At 36.5% G+C, this 20,330-nt stretch overlaps 1 protein-coding gene across 1 annotated transcript in view; it reads left to right on the top strand.

Moving 5' to 3' along the window:
• Positions 1–15,927, top strand: part of ubash3bb (ubiquitin associated and SH3 domain containing Bb) — a 62,355-nt gene extending 46,428 nt beyond the window's left edge. The window contains exons 6-14 of the mRNA XM_022674940.2: positions 3,222–3,430; positions 5,482–5,626; positions 7,140–7,260; positions 9,855–9,977; positions 10,071–10,163; positions 11,276–11,420; positions 12,222–12,328; positions 12,938–13,047; positions 14,402–15,927. Of these exons, the coding sequence (XP_022530661.2) occupies positions 3,222–3,430; positions 5,482–5,626; positions 7,140–7,260; positions 9,855–9,977; positions 10,071–10,163; positions 11,276–11,420; positions 12,222–12,328; positions 12,938–13,047; positions 14,402–14,536 (1,188 nt within the window). The 3' untranslated portion in view covers positions 14,537–15,927. The remainder of the gene's footprint in view (positions 1–3,221; positions 3,431–5,481; positions 5,627–7,139; positions 7,261–9,854; positions 9,978–10,070; positions 10,164–11,275; positions 11,421–12,221; positions 12,329–12,937; positions 13,048–14,401) is intronic.
• Positions 15,928–20,330: the final 4,403 nt, after the last annotated feature.

The raw sequence follows: 20,330 nt of genomic DNA, 5'->3' as shown, positions 1-20,330 counted from the left end.
TATCTAGCTATAATTATAATAATAAAAATACCAGCTATAATAATAATATCTAGCTATAATAATAATAATGCTTGCTATAATAATAAAAATGCTAGCTATAATAATACTAATGATAATAATAATAATATCTAGCTATAATAATAATAAAAATGCCAGCTATAATAATAATAATAATATCTAGCTATAATAAAAATGCTAGGTGGTGGATCATTCAGGCAAGTACCTTTAGCTGATCTCCTCTCCCAAACACGTGGAGCCTGGGTGCTGTCACGTTAATTATTCCATATTCCAATTATTCCAAGCAGTGGCACTGCATGCTTTGCCAGTCGTCTCCAAGCTTCTGACGTTTTTGGTTTAACCAGGTAGTCTGGTATGAAATGTTTGCTACAGACCTTTCATACGGCGAAATGGTACCGAAGTGGTGCCGACTAATGTTCATTAGCCACTGTTTATTAAATCACTCTGAGCAGGGAAGCTATGAAAGCCTAAAGCTTTCATAAAACTTAGCCGACGCCGTTAAAAGGAACACAGCAGTGCTTAAAACGGCTTGAAAACTTCACGCTGGATACTCATTTTGACCTCTCGCTAGTAAAAAATGTACGTTTTGCCTATACAGGCGAATGTAAACAATACAACCGGAAATGTCCGAGCCGCATTATTTGAAAACGGAAATGCGTCAGAGCCGTGAGTGCAAGGAGCCCATTATCCAAAAGATGACTAAAAACAGAACAAAAAAAATCCTAACAAGCAGTGTAAATATTTCATTACTAACTCTTTTACTAATTATTCTATTGGTAACACTTTAAAATAAGGCTAACTTTATAAAGGGTTTATGAATGGTTTATAAATGAGTTTATTAATGGTTATTAATTAGGTTGCAAATACTTTGAAACCAATTAATAAGCAGTTAATTAATATATATTAACACATAAATAGAAATGGCAACAGTGAGCTGAAAATGAGCAACATAATGATATATATACTGATGTAGTATATATAATACTGATTTTACTTTGTGTTTTCCATCAATCAGCATTAAACCTGTCATATTAATATATTTCTAAGAATGTTTTACTATTTACCATAAATTAAGTGACTAAGTTGCCTTAATAATAATAATAATAATAATAATAATAATAATAATAATAATAATAATAATCTAATTCATAAACCATTTATAAATCCTTTATAAAGGTAGTCTTATTTTAAAGTGATACAGCTATATCAATATTCAGTGCAATTGTGTTCCTTACCTGTAATAGGTAATGCTTCAATTAGGATAATTCACTTATTTTTCATAAACAAAATTTTTAATGTTTTACTACTTTATTACTTTAATAAGACCAACATACATATAAAACACAATAGTTTTACATAACATTAAAACATAACATTGCAATTTTGCTTTAATTTTTGTTTTTGCAGGGTTTTGTGAGATGAACCATTTCCATATAATATGTTGATTACACTAATTAAAGCAAGCAAAATAAGTTTCATACTGAAAAAAATACTTTTAGCTGTTTTTCCTAAATCTTCCAACTTTAAAACTTTTTATAACATAAAAGGATTAAGATTAAGGCACTGTAGTTCACTACAACTGGTTTGACTGTCCTTTACTGGTGATTTACGATAAATTTGACCAAAATATTTGCCATTTTTAGCAATATTCCAGGTTAGCATTGTTTTTAATATCCAAGGTTAGTGACACCAGTTGATAACAATGCATTATACAGTATTTTGCACATACATTGCAAACACCATTAACACATCTCCACGGATAGATTTTGGGTAGTACTGTGTGTATGATTATTTTTTATGAGAAATATGCAGTATAAATTATTATTATTTTATTTTACCAGGTGAAATGTTCAAGAACCAGTTTTCATTTACAAACATGACCTGGCCAAGAGGCTCCAACAGATAAAGGTCCACAGCACATAAAACAGTCACATAAAAAACATGTAAAAAAAAACAAGAATAAAACAAAATTACAGATTAACATAGACAAGCATATACATTCTGAAGTGTTTAAAAGCAGGAATAAAAAAAAATGTGGATGTCTAAAAGGGTGTGTGAGTATGCATTAAGTTGGTCCATCACGAGACGAGACGAGACACGATATTGGGTTCACAAGAACGAGACGAGGTTTAAAAATAAAATTTTAAACAAAACGTCAAAAATGAAAAATGGCTTGAAAATTAGAGTTTTATTGGACAATATCATATAACACAAACTTAACAGACTTATTTCTATAAGAAATAGAAATAAGAATAAAAAATAAAAATAAAATTCTAGGTCTTTTCTAGGTCTTATATAGTGCAAACAACAAGTGCCAACCATAACCAGTCATATTAAGCCTATGGTTTGTGTTTTTTTTTCTACTAAATCTCTTGTAATTTAACTATTCATAACCATAACCAGTCATATTAAGACTATGCTTGAAGTGAAACAGAGACAGAACATGTTTTTAAATACAGTACAGAGCTAAGGGATTAGTACAGCTGCCTATGAAACAGTCACGTGTAGGATTTACTTACAGTATTTATATATGGTTTGTGTCTTGTTGGTCACTCTGTTACCGTTTATTATTTCCACTGGAGCCAAAATGCAGCCAGACATACAACTTAAAAGTAGCAGAAGCATCTTCTATACAAATACCCGAATTTTCCTCTTCTGCTGAGAGCTGCTCTCACTGCTCAGCCCTCATACTCTATCGGGTTGCCAGATCCCTCCACACTTAACTGTTTTTTTGCCCTGCGAGACAGGTTTAAACTTGACGAGAAATATCGTCTGTTTTAATCTCGCGAGATCTCGTGCCACGAGATCTCGTCACACCCCTATTTAAGGGTGTTTTGTAAATTGGTCCAGCCATTTGCTGCTGCAAAGCGAAAGGAATTTCAGACAAAAGACATTGAAGATTTTGGGAATGCGGAGCTTGATATATTCATTTAACCTTGTACGATAAATGATAAAAACGGTATAAATCTAATGTTTTTACTGCTGGTAATTCTGGATCCTAAACCTGAATTGGTGATGCTCTCCTGATATTCTGAGCAGGCAATATAACTTGTAGGTCGTTCCTATTAAATTACAAGTTCAAGTGCAACACAACATAATTCTGAGGAGTTTTTCCAGGCACAATCTATATATTTATAATTTGGTCCATGATTAAGTTTAACCCATGTGTAACTGACGTTTTCCCTTTCTTATCTCATCACCAGACTCTGAGGGTGATGTACCCCTATGTTCCTCAGAATGAGGATGAGCTGGAGCTTGTACCAGGTGACTTTATCTTCACATCACCAGTGGAGCAGATGAGCACCAGTGAGGGCTGGGTTTATGGCACTTCTCTAAACACAGGGATTTCTGGGCTTCTGCCTGAAAATTATGTGGGTCGGGCTGATGAATGCGACACATGGGTCTTCCACGGGTGAGATACAGTTCTTTTACTCTTTTACTGTTGGTGTGTTACATGTGGGAACTCCTCAAAAAAATCTAAATATCTCTGTTCTTAAATGGCAAGATGTGAATCTTAAGTAATTCTAGACCAACGTAACAACTGAGAATTGTTTATCCTCTTGAGACCCAGACTTTTGCATGGTGTGCATTTAATTTTTCCCTAGCTATTTTCTAAACAGAAGGACCTAAATTAACTTTTTTTAAACATTATTCTTGCCAATTAGTCCAAAAACAAAATGTATGCATGTTTCTGTCTGAACTGGGTGTAGAAACCTTTGATTGGGATTCCCGTCATCTTGTTAACAATCAATGTAATAAGAGTAATGTTGTCATGTGACCACATGATGGTATAGGCAGTGTCTCCATATGATGCCAAAGGGTCAATGTTTTAAAAAAGTAAGTATCACAGTGCAGAGAGGCAGAATGAAACGTCCACATATGAGGACACGGGGTATTTAGAGGTTAAATATAGTGAATAATTGCAAAGACACTGTTTAATGATGGTGACATTTACAAATTCCAAAGTCTTTTACAGACCAAATACAAAAAGGACCATCCAGACTGTTATCAGTAACCAGTCTAAAAGCCAGAGTCTGTCATGAAATGATGTTTTCTGTACTTTTCTGTGACGTAGCATTAAATTAGAACTAATGCTATGTGAAAATTGACTTTGGGTGTAGTAAAACATGACAAAGAGTACTCTCCCACTGCTTTGTGAGATCCAGTATTTTTTTACAGATTGTCCAAACATGCTTTAGAATGGATGATGAAAATATGGGGCATATTTTGCCCCTAGAGATAAATAGCTTTTAATCTCGGAAGCCCTGACATATAAAACGAGGCATTAATAAATTTAAAAGTGCACAAGAAGCTTATTAAAAATCACTTTGTACAACCCGTAGCGTAACCTGATCTATGTGCACGGCCATTTTTTACCTTTATCTTAGGATGGGGGGATGTAAACAGTGTTTTTTAAATAAGCTTCTTGTGCACGTATAAAGTTATAAATGCCCCGTTTTAAATGTCAGGGCTCTCCAGATTCTAGAAAGGAGGTGTGGAGCTACTTTGAGCTGGATAACGGTGTAAAAAGTGATTTATCTGCAAAGATTAGTACTCTTTGTCATGTTTTACTACACCAAAAGTCATTTTTACACCAAAGTTCTCCTTTAATACAGAAAAGTACTTTACGTTGCCTTTTAAGATGACATCTTTCCCAAGGACATTCAAGCATTGTTCATTGTTCAGACCATGCAATGCCACACACCACACTGCAGGCCTTCCTGCAGCCCTGCCCTATCATTAATAGAGAATATGTGGAGAATTTTGAAATGAAAAAACGCAACAAACATTTTCCATATCTTTTTCATTACATTTTCTGACCTGTGCATTGTCATAGTCCTATATCAGGTATTTAACCCTTGTGTGGTGTTCGGTTTTTCATTTTTCATCAAATGATACAAAAAATATATTTTTTCTAACTCAAACTCATTGGCATTGGCTCATTTTTTGTGAAAAACATATATCAAAACACATTTTCGATAAGCACACACTGTACACCCCCCCCCCCCCCCCCACACACACACATTTATATTACATACAGTATGTTTGGCCAAGGGCTAATAAACATTGCTTCATTTGTAAATTTGAAACTAAACAAATTTTCTGCTCATATCTTGAGTTTAATTCATTTTCTTTTACATTTTATAAAAAAAAATAAAAAAAAAAGAGTAGCACTTTTTGAAAGAAATGTAACATAAGAAAGGTAAAGGGCAAATATTAACCATGTAAGCTGTTTATATTGCTTGCAATTTAGGTGAAGCAAGCATGTGTAAAGCATTTTAATGTAAAATTGCTTAATTTTGCTGAATTAAATACAAGTAACAAAGTAAACGAGTAACAAAAATATGAACACCACACAAGGCTTAAAGCCCTAAATACACACATTTTTTGGTTGTGTTCAGTTGTAGTTTGAGTGCAATCAGAAATAAATGATAGAATATTGCTTTGATATTGTATACACAGGTCGCACTCATTCTTCAGTGCCTCACCTTCAGAAAAAAGCAACAAAGAGAGCAGAACATTGGATGGGCTACTCAGCATTCAGTGCCTGGATAACTCAAGACCAGGGGATTCATCCATCCTGAGTTTGGTCTGCCAACCTATGCAGGTACTTTATCTGATATATAAAGCTGTTTGTATGAATATACAGAGATTAAATCAAATTGAATCAAATTCATTTATTTGTATAGTGCTTTTTACAACTGATGCTGTCACCAAGCGGCTTTACAGAACAAAGAATCATCAATACACATCCATGATTTCACATATTTTAGGTATTTCTCAATTTTTTTATTCTCAGTTTATCATCAGGTTTGTCTGATACGAAGAGCAGTGTGTCATTCACATAACGCATGTTTTTTAATGACAGTGGGAGCATATATAATGTAAATAATAACGGTCTATAACTTAAGATAGAGCCTTGTGGAATCCCATATCTTACCTTAGTATAACTGGAAGGTATATAACCGATCATGTTATTTAACCTTTCTAAAAGGATATTATGATCTATTGTATCAAAGGCTGCGTTTAGATCAATAGGTACCAGTGGGGAAACACAACCTTGGACAGCGGCAAGAAGCCGATCATTTGTTGTCTTAACTATAGATGTCTCAGTGCTATGATGAGGTCTAAATCCAGATTGGAATTTGGTTTCTTTACAGGAAAGAGCAATTTTTTTGAGCCACAGCTTTTTCTAAAATCTTAGAAATTAAGGGTAGGTTTGAAAAAGGTCTATAGATTGACAGTACACTAGGATCAAGATTTGGTTTCTTGATTAAAGGTTTAATTATATATATTTTAAAGAGTCTGGGTGCCCCAGGTTGAGCTATAATATATGGTCTGTATATACAGGGATTGGACAATGAAACTGAAACACCTGTCATTTTAGTGTGGGAGGTTTCATGGCTAAATTGGAGCAGCCTGGTGTTCAATCTTCATTAATTGCACATTGCACCAGTAAGAGCAGAGTGTGAAGGTTCAATTAGCAGGGTAAGAGCACAGTTCTGCTCTGAATATTACAATGCACACAACATTATGGGTGACATACCAGAGTTCAAAAGAGGACAAATTGTTGGTGCACGTCTTGCTGGAGCATCTGTGACCAAGACAGCAAGTCTTTGTGATGCATCAAGAGCCACGGTATCCAGGGTAATGTCAGCATACCACCAAGAAGCACCAACCACATCCAACAGGATTAACTGTGGACGCTGTAAGAGGAAGCTGTCTGAAAGGGATGTTCGGGTGCTAACCCGGATTGTATCCAAAAAACATAAAACCACGGCTGATCAAATCACGGCAGAATTCAATGTGCAGATAAAGTTTCGTTGTCCAACCCCTGTAGCTACTGTATGTACAAATGTGTATTGTGTGCAGCTATTAATCAATTCTAATGAAAGACATTTTTTTCAATAGCTGTGAAGCGTATTATCAGACATACTATAAACTAGGAGTTCTAATGTAAGCTGTGAATCTGCTGCAGTCCTTGCACTCTTACACTGCTTCTTTTTTTAAATATGTCCTCCAGAGTGAAGGACGTATTGAATTATTCAGAAATGCTCTGAATATAGTCTCCAGAATTTGAGAGATGTAGCGTTAGTCAGAAGTGTTTTGTGCTGCTGCAGGTACTCCGAGTCAACAGCCACTCTCGCTCTCCTAAAAGGACGCTCTTTGTGTGTCGCCATGGAGAGAGGATGGACGTGGTGTTTGGGAAACACTGGCTCTCACAGTGCTCTGATGCTAAAGGTAACCTCAGATAATCCAAGACACATAACTCCCGATATGGCTGCATTCCACTCCACAGTGTGCCTAAGCAGTGCCCTTGTATTATATATACATTAGTCTAGGGGTGTAACGAAACAGAAAATTTACAGTTCAGTTCACACCTCGGTATAAACCCAATGGTTCGGTATGTTTTCGGAGCTCGAGCTCTTTTATTAAATGCTTGAAACCAGGGCTCTCTCCTTCTGTTTTCATGAGAGGACCCATCTTTTAGATCGTGTTGGAACAAAAAACAATGAACCTAATTGTGACACTTAATTAAGAACAAAAACAACAGCATTACTGAACCTGCTTAAACTACAAATATTTATTCCTAAACACATTACTGGATGCATTTCAGTGTTTGAGTTCTATTTAAGAAATATTAGTGTTAGAGAGAGAGGAGACAGAGTACGAGCGCCTAACCCTGCGTTCACACTGGAAAGCGACAGGCGACCATTAGTTTCAATGGCAGGGCAGCGACTGCATGTGCACAGTCTCAATGATCTGTGTTTCTGCGCTCTTTCTGCTTGTGTGCTCCAACTTCCAGTCAGAGCTAAACTTCTCAGCGCAGGCTAGTAATAGCAACAGTGCTACAGCTACACTTTCCGGGTTATGTTTATTGGTCTTCTACAGACTGCCTGTGTAATGTGTATTTTGTGTGCATTTACACAAAACGAACCGTGGCGGTTCGTAAAGCTTACACATACTGTTACACCCCTACACTAGTCATATGGCATGTGGCTAAGAGAACTTTAGTTTGTTTAACTCCTTCATTGGGAATACCCTGCAAAATTATCATGAAATTTACAGCAATCCTTGACTGCTTCTTTGCTTTCTAAATGACTAAACTTATAAACTACAGCCATATATCATTTTAATTTTGTAATTATGTAATATGGGAATAAATGTGATTTCTGGACTAGTTAGACTGTTTTGCAGTGAAGTACTGGGGTGATCCGAATGCACCTGTAATCTTTCATTTATGGAATTTTGTACTAAACTCATACTAAGACATACTGAATTAGTTCAAACTATGTTATGAACCAATTCACTGCTGTTGGTAAGCATTATACCCTGGTTTAACAGCATTACTACACTATGGCTGTGATCGAAACGGCTCCCTATTTACTATTTAGGTCACTATTGAGTATGTCAGCCATTTTTCTCTGAGTATCTGAATCGTAAGGAGGAATTGGAACATGATTTTGTGGGCACTATAAAATCCCATAATGCATCATGATTTATAATAAACATCGCTACTTACTAAGCGAGCTAAATGTGTCCCAAAATGCATTGCGGGTCTCGCTACTAAGCAACAGACAGCCGAACAAACCACGCTGACAGTGAGCCATCAGGTTGCCAGATTGTTTCAAATCGGTCAAAATACTAAGAATCATATCATCATATCAACAAAATTACAGGATTTATTCCAACATGATCTTAAATAAATAAAATACTTTAAATATATTAAATATCATCAATTACAAAAAAAACAACAAAAAAAAAAAAACGATATTTAAATGATTTTATCTGCCTGGTTGTATTATATATGTGTTTTGTGCATTGTATGATAGGACACACGAACCAAAGAAAAGTAATTACATTAAATAAAAATAAGCTTGCAAGCAATGAAAGTAATAAATACTATAAATATAATAACGAACATAAACACAGCTTATTCAAATTTCCATCAGCAGGACTAAAAGCTCTGTCTCTGCAAGGTTAGATACCTAACTACTACACTGATGAGTTCAATTTCTAAACTCTTAACAGTTGATAGTTTTGTTAAATAGTGTATGCCTAAATAGCTCAACACTAATGAGGGAGTAGGGAGCCATTTTAGCCACAGCCTATATTTACACTTAATTTCTTTAGTCAATTTAGACTCTGTTTTTGTAATCTGTTCATCATTCTCATATAAATTAATATTTCTTCAGCTTTCTGATTCTTACTATTTCCTCTATTATCCCTACATTTTATACCTTCATCTGCAACCAAACTAGTTTCATAAGGATCATTAAAATAATTGTCTAAATGGGCTTTAAAGGTGGCTTTAAAAAGTCAGGACTAAGGCTACGTTCACATTACAACATTACAGGCTATATTGCTCAATTCTGATTTTTTTTGCCCAGATCTTGATGGTTCACATTAACTGTAAATGTAAGTGATCTGTATCTGTGTGTAATGTGAACGAATCTGTTCCTGAAACACCTCACATGCTGCACATTGATACCTGTATAAACACCTCCTTCTTCACCAACAACAAAAAACAAACTCATATTAGAGAGAGGAGAGACTCGTAGCTTTATAAAGGGAAATAGATGAGTTAGCAGCTCATATGTGGAGCATCTTTTGCTGGAGTGGAGAGTAAACAGCTGCTCTGAAGTTCATGCTCAGGTCAAGGCGGTGAAAAAAGGACAGGCGGTTTGCTTTTGCTGTTTTTTTAATGCTAATTAAAATGCGTAAAAGCGTAAAAAATACGCATGAATTCAGATTTGACCGTTCACATTCATGTTGCATGTCCATGGATCATGATTCACATATAAAAGTGACATTTTAATTCTGTTTTTCTGCAGGCAGATATGTGCGAACTAACCTGAATATGCCTCCATTCCTCCCTGCCTGGGGTGGAGGACACAGGGATTATGACATGGACGCTCCTATAACCGTGTTTGGAACCACTCAGGCCAGAACTGTGGGTATGTGGGCTTTCACTGACACTTACTGTCTTACAGAATGAGCTCATCATCTCAGAACATCTTGAACTGTGAGCTTCTGTCTGTGTGTTACAGGTGAGGCTTTACTGGAGAGCAACACTGCCATTGACTTCATCTATTCCTCGCCGAGCCTCCGCTGCGTTCAGACAGCCCACGAGATCCTCAAAGGCACGTATCTTTAACTGAGGACGTGACTAAATGCTGTCACTGGGTGAAAGACATGTCCCTGGTTGCCAGTTTATTAGCTAGGTCTGCCTTGTACCGTATTTAAACATGCTTTAAGGAAGCTGAACAGTAGAGATAAATCTGAATGAGTTCTGAATGAGCAAGAATACTTTCAAGAGAACTGCACATTGGATTTTAATAAGGCCTATTAAAGAGCCACTAAACCCTAAACCATATTTCTTCTATTAATAGTTAAAATGTGCTCTTTTAAAGAAATTAAACTGTAAAAAACGCTTTTATTATGGTAATGTCTGGCTCTGCAGCGCCCTCTCAGGTAATATAACTGTGCTAGAGGTGAGGATGATGTTTCCGTGTACTTTGGAATGCAGACACATCACAATATGCAGATCAGTCAATCAATAATACCGCCCCCCTGCTGACGCCGTCCAATCATCTGCGTCTCACTGCTATCAGAGGCACACTGCTGCAGCTCAGCCAATCAGCTCTTCCTCCTGCCCCACCCCTAAACCCATACACCACCCCGTGCCCCTCCCAAACTACCCCTCCTATATTGCCTTTTTCAAATTTGAGCTGAGGAGGGTGGAATCAGCTAAAATCAGCAGAAAAAATAAGAGATCACTTAAAAATTATGGGTGTCTTTGATTTTACCAAATTGAAAACCTCTGGAATATAATCAAGAGGAAGATGGATGATCACAAGCCATCAAACCACCAAACTGAACTGCTTGAATTTTTGCACCAGGAGTAAAGCAGCATAAAGTTATCCAAAAGCAGTGTGTAAGACTGGTGGAGGAGAACATGATGCCAAGCTGCATGAAAACTGTGATGCATTAAAAACCAGGGTTATTCCACCAAATATTGATTTCTGAACTTCTTAAAACTTTATGAATATAAACTTATTTGAGGTCTGAAAGCTCTGCATCTTTCTTGTTATTTCAGCCATTTCTCATTTACTGCAATGCTCTAAATGCTCTAAATGACAATGTTTTTATTTGGAATTTGGGAGAAATGTTGTCCGTAGTTTATAGAATAAAACAACAGTGTTTGAACCCGCAGCACTAGATAGCAGTGTTCTGTTTTTTCTTTTTCTTAAAGGTATGCAGCTGGATGGAAAGCTGAAGATACGAGTGGAGCCAGGCCTGTTTGAATGGACCAAATGGGTGTCAGGGTCTTCTCTACCCTCATGGATCTCTCCCTCGGACCTTGCTGCAGCCAACCTCAGTGTGGACACAACCTACAGGTACAGACTCGGTACAGATTAAAAAGAATTAGGCCGAATTCCCAATTCCATTTTATCCCTTGACCCTACCACTTACCCCTACCCTTCTTTTTGAGTGTAACCCTCCCCTTTAGAACAGAGTTCAAACCCTTCAAGCACCCAATATGTCATCAGGAGCGCTCAATAAAATTCAGTAACCGAACTGCTGCTGGTTAACTAGTTATCTTTAGGGTTTATTTTATTGTATGTCTTCAGAAAGTTGGGGGGAGATTAACTATTGTGTGCAGAAATTAACTAGTATTGTCCATTCCGTAATTCTACTGTGATGGGGAGATAAAATTAGCTTTGATTAGCTTTTATTTTATTATGTTTATGTTTTTTTCCGTTCCACCTTAAATGCTGCAGCCTTTGCCATCTGTTGCACCATTTAAGGTGGAACAGGAGAGTTAGATAGCTGGCTAGCTATTGAGACAAACTACTAGCGACTAGTTTTACTAGTTTTTTATGTTTGTTATAAAGAATTCGGCCATAAATCATTGAAACTACACATTAAACCTACTTTTAACAAGGAAAACACTGAAGTTACATTTGTGGGTTTTTTTAGTTGCTTTTTTCGCCGTCTTACCAGTGATTCTCATACCCATCAGTTTGAAGTGTGCATCTAAAAAACTCAAACAAGCCCTATCCCTTCCCCTAACCTACCCCTCCTGCCTAACAAGAATCGAGACAAGTGTTAAATAGTAGGACCAAGGGGTGAAATGGGATTGGGCCTTAGACTGGGGCAGAAGATCCACGGTTCTGATTCTGTTTTCTGCTTCACAGACCTCACATAGCCATTACTAAACTAAGCGTGGCCGAGTCCTACGACACCTACATGAGCCGGAGCTACAAAGTGACCAAAGACATCCTGTCAGACTGCAAAAACAAAGGTGAATAAATTAATGAATTAATGAATAATTCAACTTATATAGCGCATTTCTAGAAAGGATGCTTTACAATTTACATTTTACACACAAGCACATTGCACATCAACACTCATCCACACACTGGTAAAAAGCAGCAGCCAATAGCGCACAGCGTACTCTCAACCGGAAACGACCGTCCTGGAGGACTGCATCGGGCACTACAGCAATTACCCAGGACAGAGTGCCAATCCATATCTGGACACAGTCATACATACATTTACACACACTTACACACACACAAGCTTACATACATACCACACACTTTTCACATACACACTAGATCAATTTAGAGTATTAAATTTACCAGATCTTCATGTTTTTTGACTGTGGGAGGAAACCGGAGTCTCCGGGGAAACCCACACAGACGCGGGGAGAACATGGAAACTCCACCCAGATAGGGACTTGACCCCAAGACCCCAGTGCTGGGAGGCGAGGGTGCTAAACACTAAGCCACCGTGCGTGGGGGTCTTACCTTTCTACTGGAATGAACCTGTGTAAAACAACAGTTTAGAACAGTAGACTATACTGGATGAAGGTTCTGAATGAGCTCTGTCCTCTCTCTCCTCTTTATAGGTAATAATGTTCTGATAGTGGGTCATGCATCATCTCTGGAGGCCTGCACCCGCCAGCTCCAGGGCCAGACCCTGCGCAACTCCAAAGACTTCGTCCAAGTAGTGCGGAAGGTCCATACGTTTCCTTTCTTTTTAATATAATAATAATATTTTAATTGAATCATTTCACTAGTTCCCACTACCTTTAGGTCTTCTGTAATTTTCTTTCTTTCTTTTTTTGTTCCTATTTACTGTATTTTTTTCATTTGTTTTACTTTTCCTTATTTTTGTATTTTACTGTTGTTTTGAGCTTTTTATCTTTCTTAATTATAATTTCTTCAGTACATTTTACCTTTCCTTTATTCTTAGTTTATTATATACATTATTATATATATATTTCTTTTTCAAATGCTTTTGCATACATTATTTCATTTTCTACTGCTTTCTTTCTTTAACACTCTTTTTCTTTAATGTTTTTCTACTTCCTTTAATGATATGTTCACTCATTTATTCCTTTGTTTTCTTTCTTTCTTCTTCTTTTGTTTTCTTTATTACACTTTTCGCCTTAGCTATTTTTAACTCATTTATTTATATATTTGTCCCTTTTTGTATTGCTATCTTTCTTGTTGTCTTTTCTTTCCTTTTGTTTGCTGTTTTATTTAAAGTTTTTCCTATGAATTTATTTCCCTTTTCCTTTCACTTTCTTAAGCATAATTTAACATTTATTTTCTAATGTTTCTTTGTTACTTTTTTGCAGTTTTTTAATCTTTTGTCACGTCTATCTTTTTTCTTTTAGTTTTCCTTTTTATTTGACTCTGCTTTTTTAGTAATTTTTAACTCACATGTTTCATATTTATTTTGCAATCTTTTCCTTTATTGCTTTATTTTTTCTGCCTTTGCTTGCTTTCTCAATCTGCGATTTTTCCTTTTATCTTGTTTATCTTTTCCATTCTTCTTTACTTTACACTTTACATAGTACCTGTCAAAAGTTTGGGCACACTTTTTCATTCTTTTTTTTAATTATCTCTTTATTTGATATATTTATTATAAATTTACATTGTAGATTAATATTAAAGACATGAAAACGATTAAGGAACACATAAGGAGTTACCTAGTTGAAACAAGTGTTCAGCACCTCCAGGAACTCCTTCAAGATGCTGAGAAAACTATTCCAGGTGACTCTTCCTCATGAAGACACTGAGATTAACCAAGAGTCTGCAGATCAGTCCTCAAAGATAAATGTGCTCAAAGATAAATAATTCCATGTGTTCCTTTATATCTTTAATGTAGTCTTCAATATTAAATTTACAATGTGAAAAAATCATAAAAAGAAAGAAAAACACATTGAATGAGAAGAGATGCATCCAGACGTTTAACTTGTATTGCATTTATCCATTTTTTTTCTTGCTTCTATGCATTATTTTCACATCCGTTTTCATTTTCTATGTTAATATGCCACTAATATCAAAGTGTTTTGTGTTTTCAGATCCCGTATCTGGGTATGTGTGCATGTGAGGAGCAGGATTCAAACTCGTGGAAGCTTGTGGACCCGCCCATCCTCCCCCTCACCCACGGACCCAATCACAGCTTCAGCTGGAGAGAGACGCTACAGCAGGAATGACCCTCACTCACCCGTCCGTCAGCGGCTCTGAGTGACGGACACCTCACACACACTGGAAGCATGCGGGCCATGTGCTGGCCGCTTTGCAGAATGGACCCAGGCTGTTCGCGCCACTTTGCGAGCTAAAAAAACACTGACGGGACTTTTTATTTTTTATAAAAGTTTTTTAGGCCATATTTTATGTTTACACGTGGAATGGAGAATGGTGGTTTGATGGACAGATGTTGTGTAGATGAGTAAAGTGGTTGAATTGAGAGGGGGACACACTGCAGGCTAATCTCAGGGCATTGGCAATCACTCTTTAACAGGTGAAGCACAGGTCTAAATGCACAATCACCACAATTAACTTGTTTTGTGGACAGAATAGCATCTCTAACCTACAGTACAAAGCAGCAGGTGTATTGTAGCTGCTGTGGTTATTAATATACAGCGCTATTGTACAGGTCTGGACAAAAAAAATAAGAGAGCACTTAAAAATGATGAGTTTCTTTGATTTTACCAAATTGAAAACCTCTGGAATATAATCAAGAGGAAGACGGATGATCACAAGCCATTAAAACGAACTGAACTGCTTGAATTTATCCAAAAGCAGTGTGTAAGACTGGTGGAGGAGAACATGATGCCAAGATGCTTAAAAGCTCTGCATCTGCATTTTTTGTTATTTCAGCCATTTTTCATTTTCTGCAAATAAATGCTCTAAATGACAATATTTTTATTTGGAATTTGGGAGAAATGTTGTCTGTAGTTTATAGAATAAAACAACAATGTTCATTTTACTCAAACATAAACTTATAAATAGCAAAATCAGAGAAACTGATTCAGAATCTGAAGTGGTCTCTTTATTTTTTTCCAGAGCTGTATGTCTTGAGACATTGCTTTCATATCTACTTAGAGTTTCTGTAAGCAAGTAAAAAATAAGCTGCGTTCCCTTTAAAAGCTTGTGATTTATAATAATAAGAATAGCCTACAGGAATTTTTTATGATGGATCATCAGGATAAGGTGCCATTTAAGGTCATTGGAGATCTAAAGATTTCTTGATACACTCACTGACTGCCTGGAATACTGATACTGGAATAAGTCCATTCAGACTTTTATAGATGGAACTTGTAGTTCTATGTTTCCTATGTGGAAATCACATGAACGGCGTATGGATGGCCCACAGCTGGATTCAAATCTGCACTTCTGGACTTCTGAACTCCAGGAGAGACTGTACCAGAACATCATGTATCATCATGACCTAGCTTTGCATTCAGTATTTCAGGTATGGGGTCTATTATACCAAGTGTAGAGTGCCTCAGGCAGTGATAACTGTATGGAACTGTATCGAATGCTGTCTTTGTGCTCTCACTGTAATGGCAAAGCTTTAAGCAATAAAACTCAATCTACACTATATGGACAAAAGTATTGTGACATATATGTATGCATTGTTTTTTCAGAAATCAACAGTATAAAAAAGTGACTGTCTCTGTTATCCAGGGAAGGAGTTTTATTTTTTTTTTTAGCAATTACCACCTCACCTCATCCTCGATTTATCCCAAAACTATTGGATGGAGCACCATGATTACAGAGAACACAGTTCCAAAAACCCTGCTCCAAAAAGTTCTATTCTATTGGCAATATTTCTCTACATCAGGGGCGTCCAAACTTTTTTTGTTGGGGGCCAGAAGGAGAAATATATTTGAAGTCACGGGCCACAGACTCTGTAATAAAACAAATAATGAAATATACCACTTTAAATAATACATTTTCCTGATTATTTTTATTTACACACCATTTTACTTGACTTATTATCTTTATCTATCTTTGGCAGTGTTGTGTAAACTAAGATTTTTCAAATTCATGTTTCATTTCATGATGTCTCTTAATATTAAACTCCTTAATTACGGCAGCTTTGAGACTCTTTGGCCAGATTTTCTGCTCGACAACTGCGCACTCTCTCTGCTTTTAGACTCTTTGGCCCGTTTCTGACACCTAGCGTTCACACTTTAAATCTCACATTATAAAAACCTGCTTAACAGCGGGCCAACTTTCATTTTATTTTTAAAATACCTCGCGGGCCGTAGTTTGGACACCCCTGCTCTACATGGACTAAACAGACATGCAACCTAAAGTATTTGACTGCATTCAAATGCAGAATTGTCTGTGGACTGTGAAATAGACATGTGGTAGTTTATATATTATTATTGAGATATTAATAAGCATACATTTGAAATATCTCTGCTGCATATTTACTTCTACAGTTGGAGAATTAGGCCAACATGTTTACTGCCTAATTTGTAAAATAAAGGTTGGTGTTAGTTACAGAATATACAGTGATTTAAAACAGGTTGGGTTCAGGTGTCTCAGATTTCAAAAGAGTACTGCAAATTGTTTTTAAAAAGCTATAGAAATGTGCTGTGTGACCCAGTCTGTTTTTACCGTGGGCATAGCAAGTCCCTTTTTTAGGGGTTCTCAAGGGTAAGGGTAGATTTTTTTATGGAAGTTTTTAATCTTGCTTTTTCACCTAGCTAACATGAGCACATGAATGCCACCATAAACTCGTATTTACCAGTGGGTAACAGATTTTTAGATAAGCTCATAGTTTTCCAGTTGGGGGCGTTTCAGTAACAAGAGATCATGGCGGCTGCCAGTTTGGATCCTGCTCTTAGAGTAAACTGTAAAGAACATAGAGATAATTAGCAATAGTAATAGTAATAATAGTAGCAGTAGTAACACTTGCAGGTTATCATAAGCTTACTAATAAAATCACTAGCAATATGTGAAAAAACGTAAACGTCTACAATGCAAAGTTCTAATGGGATAAAACCATCACCTAATGCGTGGCTTATTTGCTTCATTCTCTTGCAGAAGTGCAAAATAAACCTCCTGTTTTTTTTTTTTTTTAAGATAATAGAGCAAAAGTATAAACAAAAGGATTTTCCTAATGGCGTCCATTTCCACCTGACCTAAAAAAAAAAAAATCGAAAGCATGTCAAGTCGTAAATACCATCTCCAACTTCATAAGTAAAAATTAGTTTCCTACTGGTAAATACGAGTTTGTGGTGGAGTTCATCTCGCAAATACGATATTTTCGACACTACTTGAAGGTAGCATTAATTATCTTGTGATGACATGATGTCACCTCAGGGGCTGAGTGATAATGCACACATGCAGATAAAATATTGAAATGTCTATTTTTTATACTATTTGTATTTGTTTTAAGGCAATGTGAAATAGCTGTCATGTTTTTTTGGGTGGTTTTCTTTGCATTTTGGCGGATCTAAAACACGTTTAACCCAATGACTTTTTACCTGATATTTTTTACCTGGACGCCTATGTAACAATCTGGCAACCGTGACGTCACACCGCCGCAAAATCACCGAGAAAAGCCGGAGAGCAGATCGGAGAAGAGCAGGTCGGTGGTTAGCGAGTTTTTTACCCTATTAATTTAAAATGAAAACAAAAAACAGAGAATAAATAACGTAAAAACTGATGAACTAGTGTAGAATTTGACTGAGCTGCGGTGTAAAAGTGTTATTCGATTAAAACGCGAACCTGACGCTAACTAGCGCTAATTAAGTTAGCTGAGTGGCTAACGGTCAACTAATTAACTAGCTTAGCTTAGCTAGCTAACTAGTGCTGCAGTTGAATTAGCTGGCGTTAGGTAGCGTTTTTAGCTTAAAAAATCCTTTTTTATAACAAAGCTATGATTTTCTGATTGTATAAAGGGAGTGTATTACCCATGGTGATGTCTGGTTTGACTAGCGCTAGCTAACTAGCTGGCTAATTAACTAGCTGGCTAATTAACTAGCTGGTTAGATAATAATTGTGACAAATATAAGGGTTAAGCTGGTTCACCAGTATAACTTTTTACCAGCATAGGGTAATATTTTAATAAAACTAACCAGCTAATATATGGTTTAGCTGGTCAACCAGATTTATTCAGTTGACCTAACCAAAGCTAGCTACTCTAAAAGCAAGTACCTGGTGGTCAGGTGAGTTAATTGGCTTGTTAACCAGCTTGTGTACCATCATATAAAGATTGCCAATAAAAATATAACTAGATACCATAATCTTTTACCAGGTTTAGAGCTTTTTACACAGGTTTAGAGCTGTGGTTTGGAGCAGGGTAGTCAGGCTGTTTTCAGCAATAGTCATGGGAATTAGCTGGAGGTGGGTAGTTGACGTTTTTCAGCCTAATAAATCGAAAATGTTAGCTAGTGTTAAAAAAACCCTGTTTTATAACAAAACTACGATTTTCCTGAGTGTATAAACTGAGTGTATTACCCATGGTGAGGTCTGGTCTGTAAAATCAGCTAAAACAGTACTGTCTGACTTGCTTGGATGGTAAAAGAAAGGCTAGATAGCACACCTACTTTCACATTAGATGATCTCACACAATTTATTTAAAATATACCAAATTCTTAACAATCTAGCATATGCTGGCCAGGTACTGGCTGACCTGTATCTATAGCTTTTGGGTATTCATTTTAACTAGGCGCTTTAGCTGGTAAACCAGATTATCCAATTTTTGCCGCCCAAAGTTGACTCATCAGTTATTTTATATGATTACTTTTCTGTTTGGATAGTAATACAGAACCCCCTTTGTATCATCTGGATAATAATATACAGAACCCAATACGCAGAACAACATTTCTCCCAAAATCCAAATAAAAATATTGTCCTTCAGAGCATTTTTTTTTGTTGCAGAAAATGAGAAATGGCTGAAATAACAAAAAAGATGCAGAGCTTTCAGACTTTAAGTACGGTAATGCAAAAACGTTAAGAGTTGTGAAATCAATATTAGGTGGAATAACCCTGGTTTTTAATCACAGTTTTCATGCATCTTGGCATCATGTTCTCCTCCTCCACCAGTCTTACACACTGCTTTTGGATAACTTTATGCTGCTTTACTCCTGGTGCAAAAATTCAAGCAGTTCAGTTTGGTTTGTTGGTTTGTGATCATCCATCTTCCTCTTGATTATATTCCAGAGGTTTTCAATTAGGTAAAATCAAAGAAACTCATTGTTTTTAAGTGCTCTTCTATTTTTTTCCATATATGTATTTGGGTGAAAGTCCCCAGGACTGTTGTTAAGAATCACTGATTTGGATCCAGTTAAGTCTAAACAGTGGGACACTGATGTAAATGAAACAGCACATTCATAATATATTTAGAGTTTCAAATATGTTTTCCTTAATACACAAATATGTATTCATAAAGGAGTAATTTAATCTTATTTTTGTTGATTGATAATAAAACTGTGTTAAATTATGGTGTTAAATTATGAACAATGTTAATGTTTTGAGTGAGATGGTATTAGTTATGCACAATTATTGATAGACGTTCAATCACATCCATCATTTAGCGGAGCAGATGTGGTGGTGCTGCAGAACAGGATTTGTTGGGGACTGGCAATTGGGTCAGTTACAGAGAAGTGAGCCTGTGTTGTGCAGCTGTGGCTGATTCTACCCCTCCACTTCTGTGGTTTCTTGAGCTGCAGTTTCAGGCAGTCTCAGCAAAATAAAGCCCTAATGAGCAGCGGCAAGGCCGGGGCAGCAGGTTTTTCAAGGCCAGGGGTATCTCATTACAGTCCTAATGTCCTCATCTAACCTGAGCTCTTTTTCTCCCCTTGGCTCCCTCCTACCTATTAGGTATGTGATTTGTGGTCTGATTAGATCATTTGGAGATATTTGTTGTCCTGTTTAATGTTGTCTTCTTTGTAGCATCCTTTAATTAGATTGGCGGAAAGAGGCATTTGTGCATCCGCTCAGCTATGGGAGGGCGGCCAGTTAAGGTCAGCCGTTTCCATCAGT

The sequence above is a fragment of the Astyanax mexicanus genome, chromosome 18 (assembly GCF_023375975.1).
Source record: "Astyanax mexicanus isolate ESR-SI-001 chromosome 18, AstMex3_surface, whole genome shotgun sequence".
Taxonomy (NCBI): Eukaryota; Metazoa; Chordata; class Actinopteri; order Characiformes; family Acestrorhamphidae; genus Astyanax; species Astyanax mexicanus.
The sequence above is the reverse complement of the archived record's forward strand: the minus strand, read 5'-3'. Positions and strand labels throughout refer to the sequence as shown.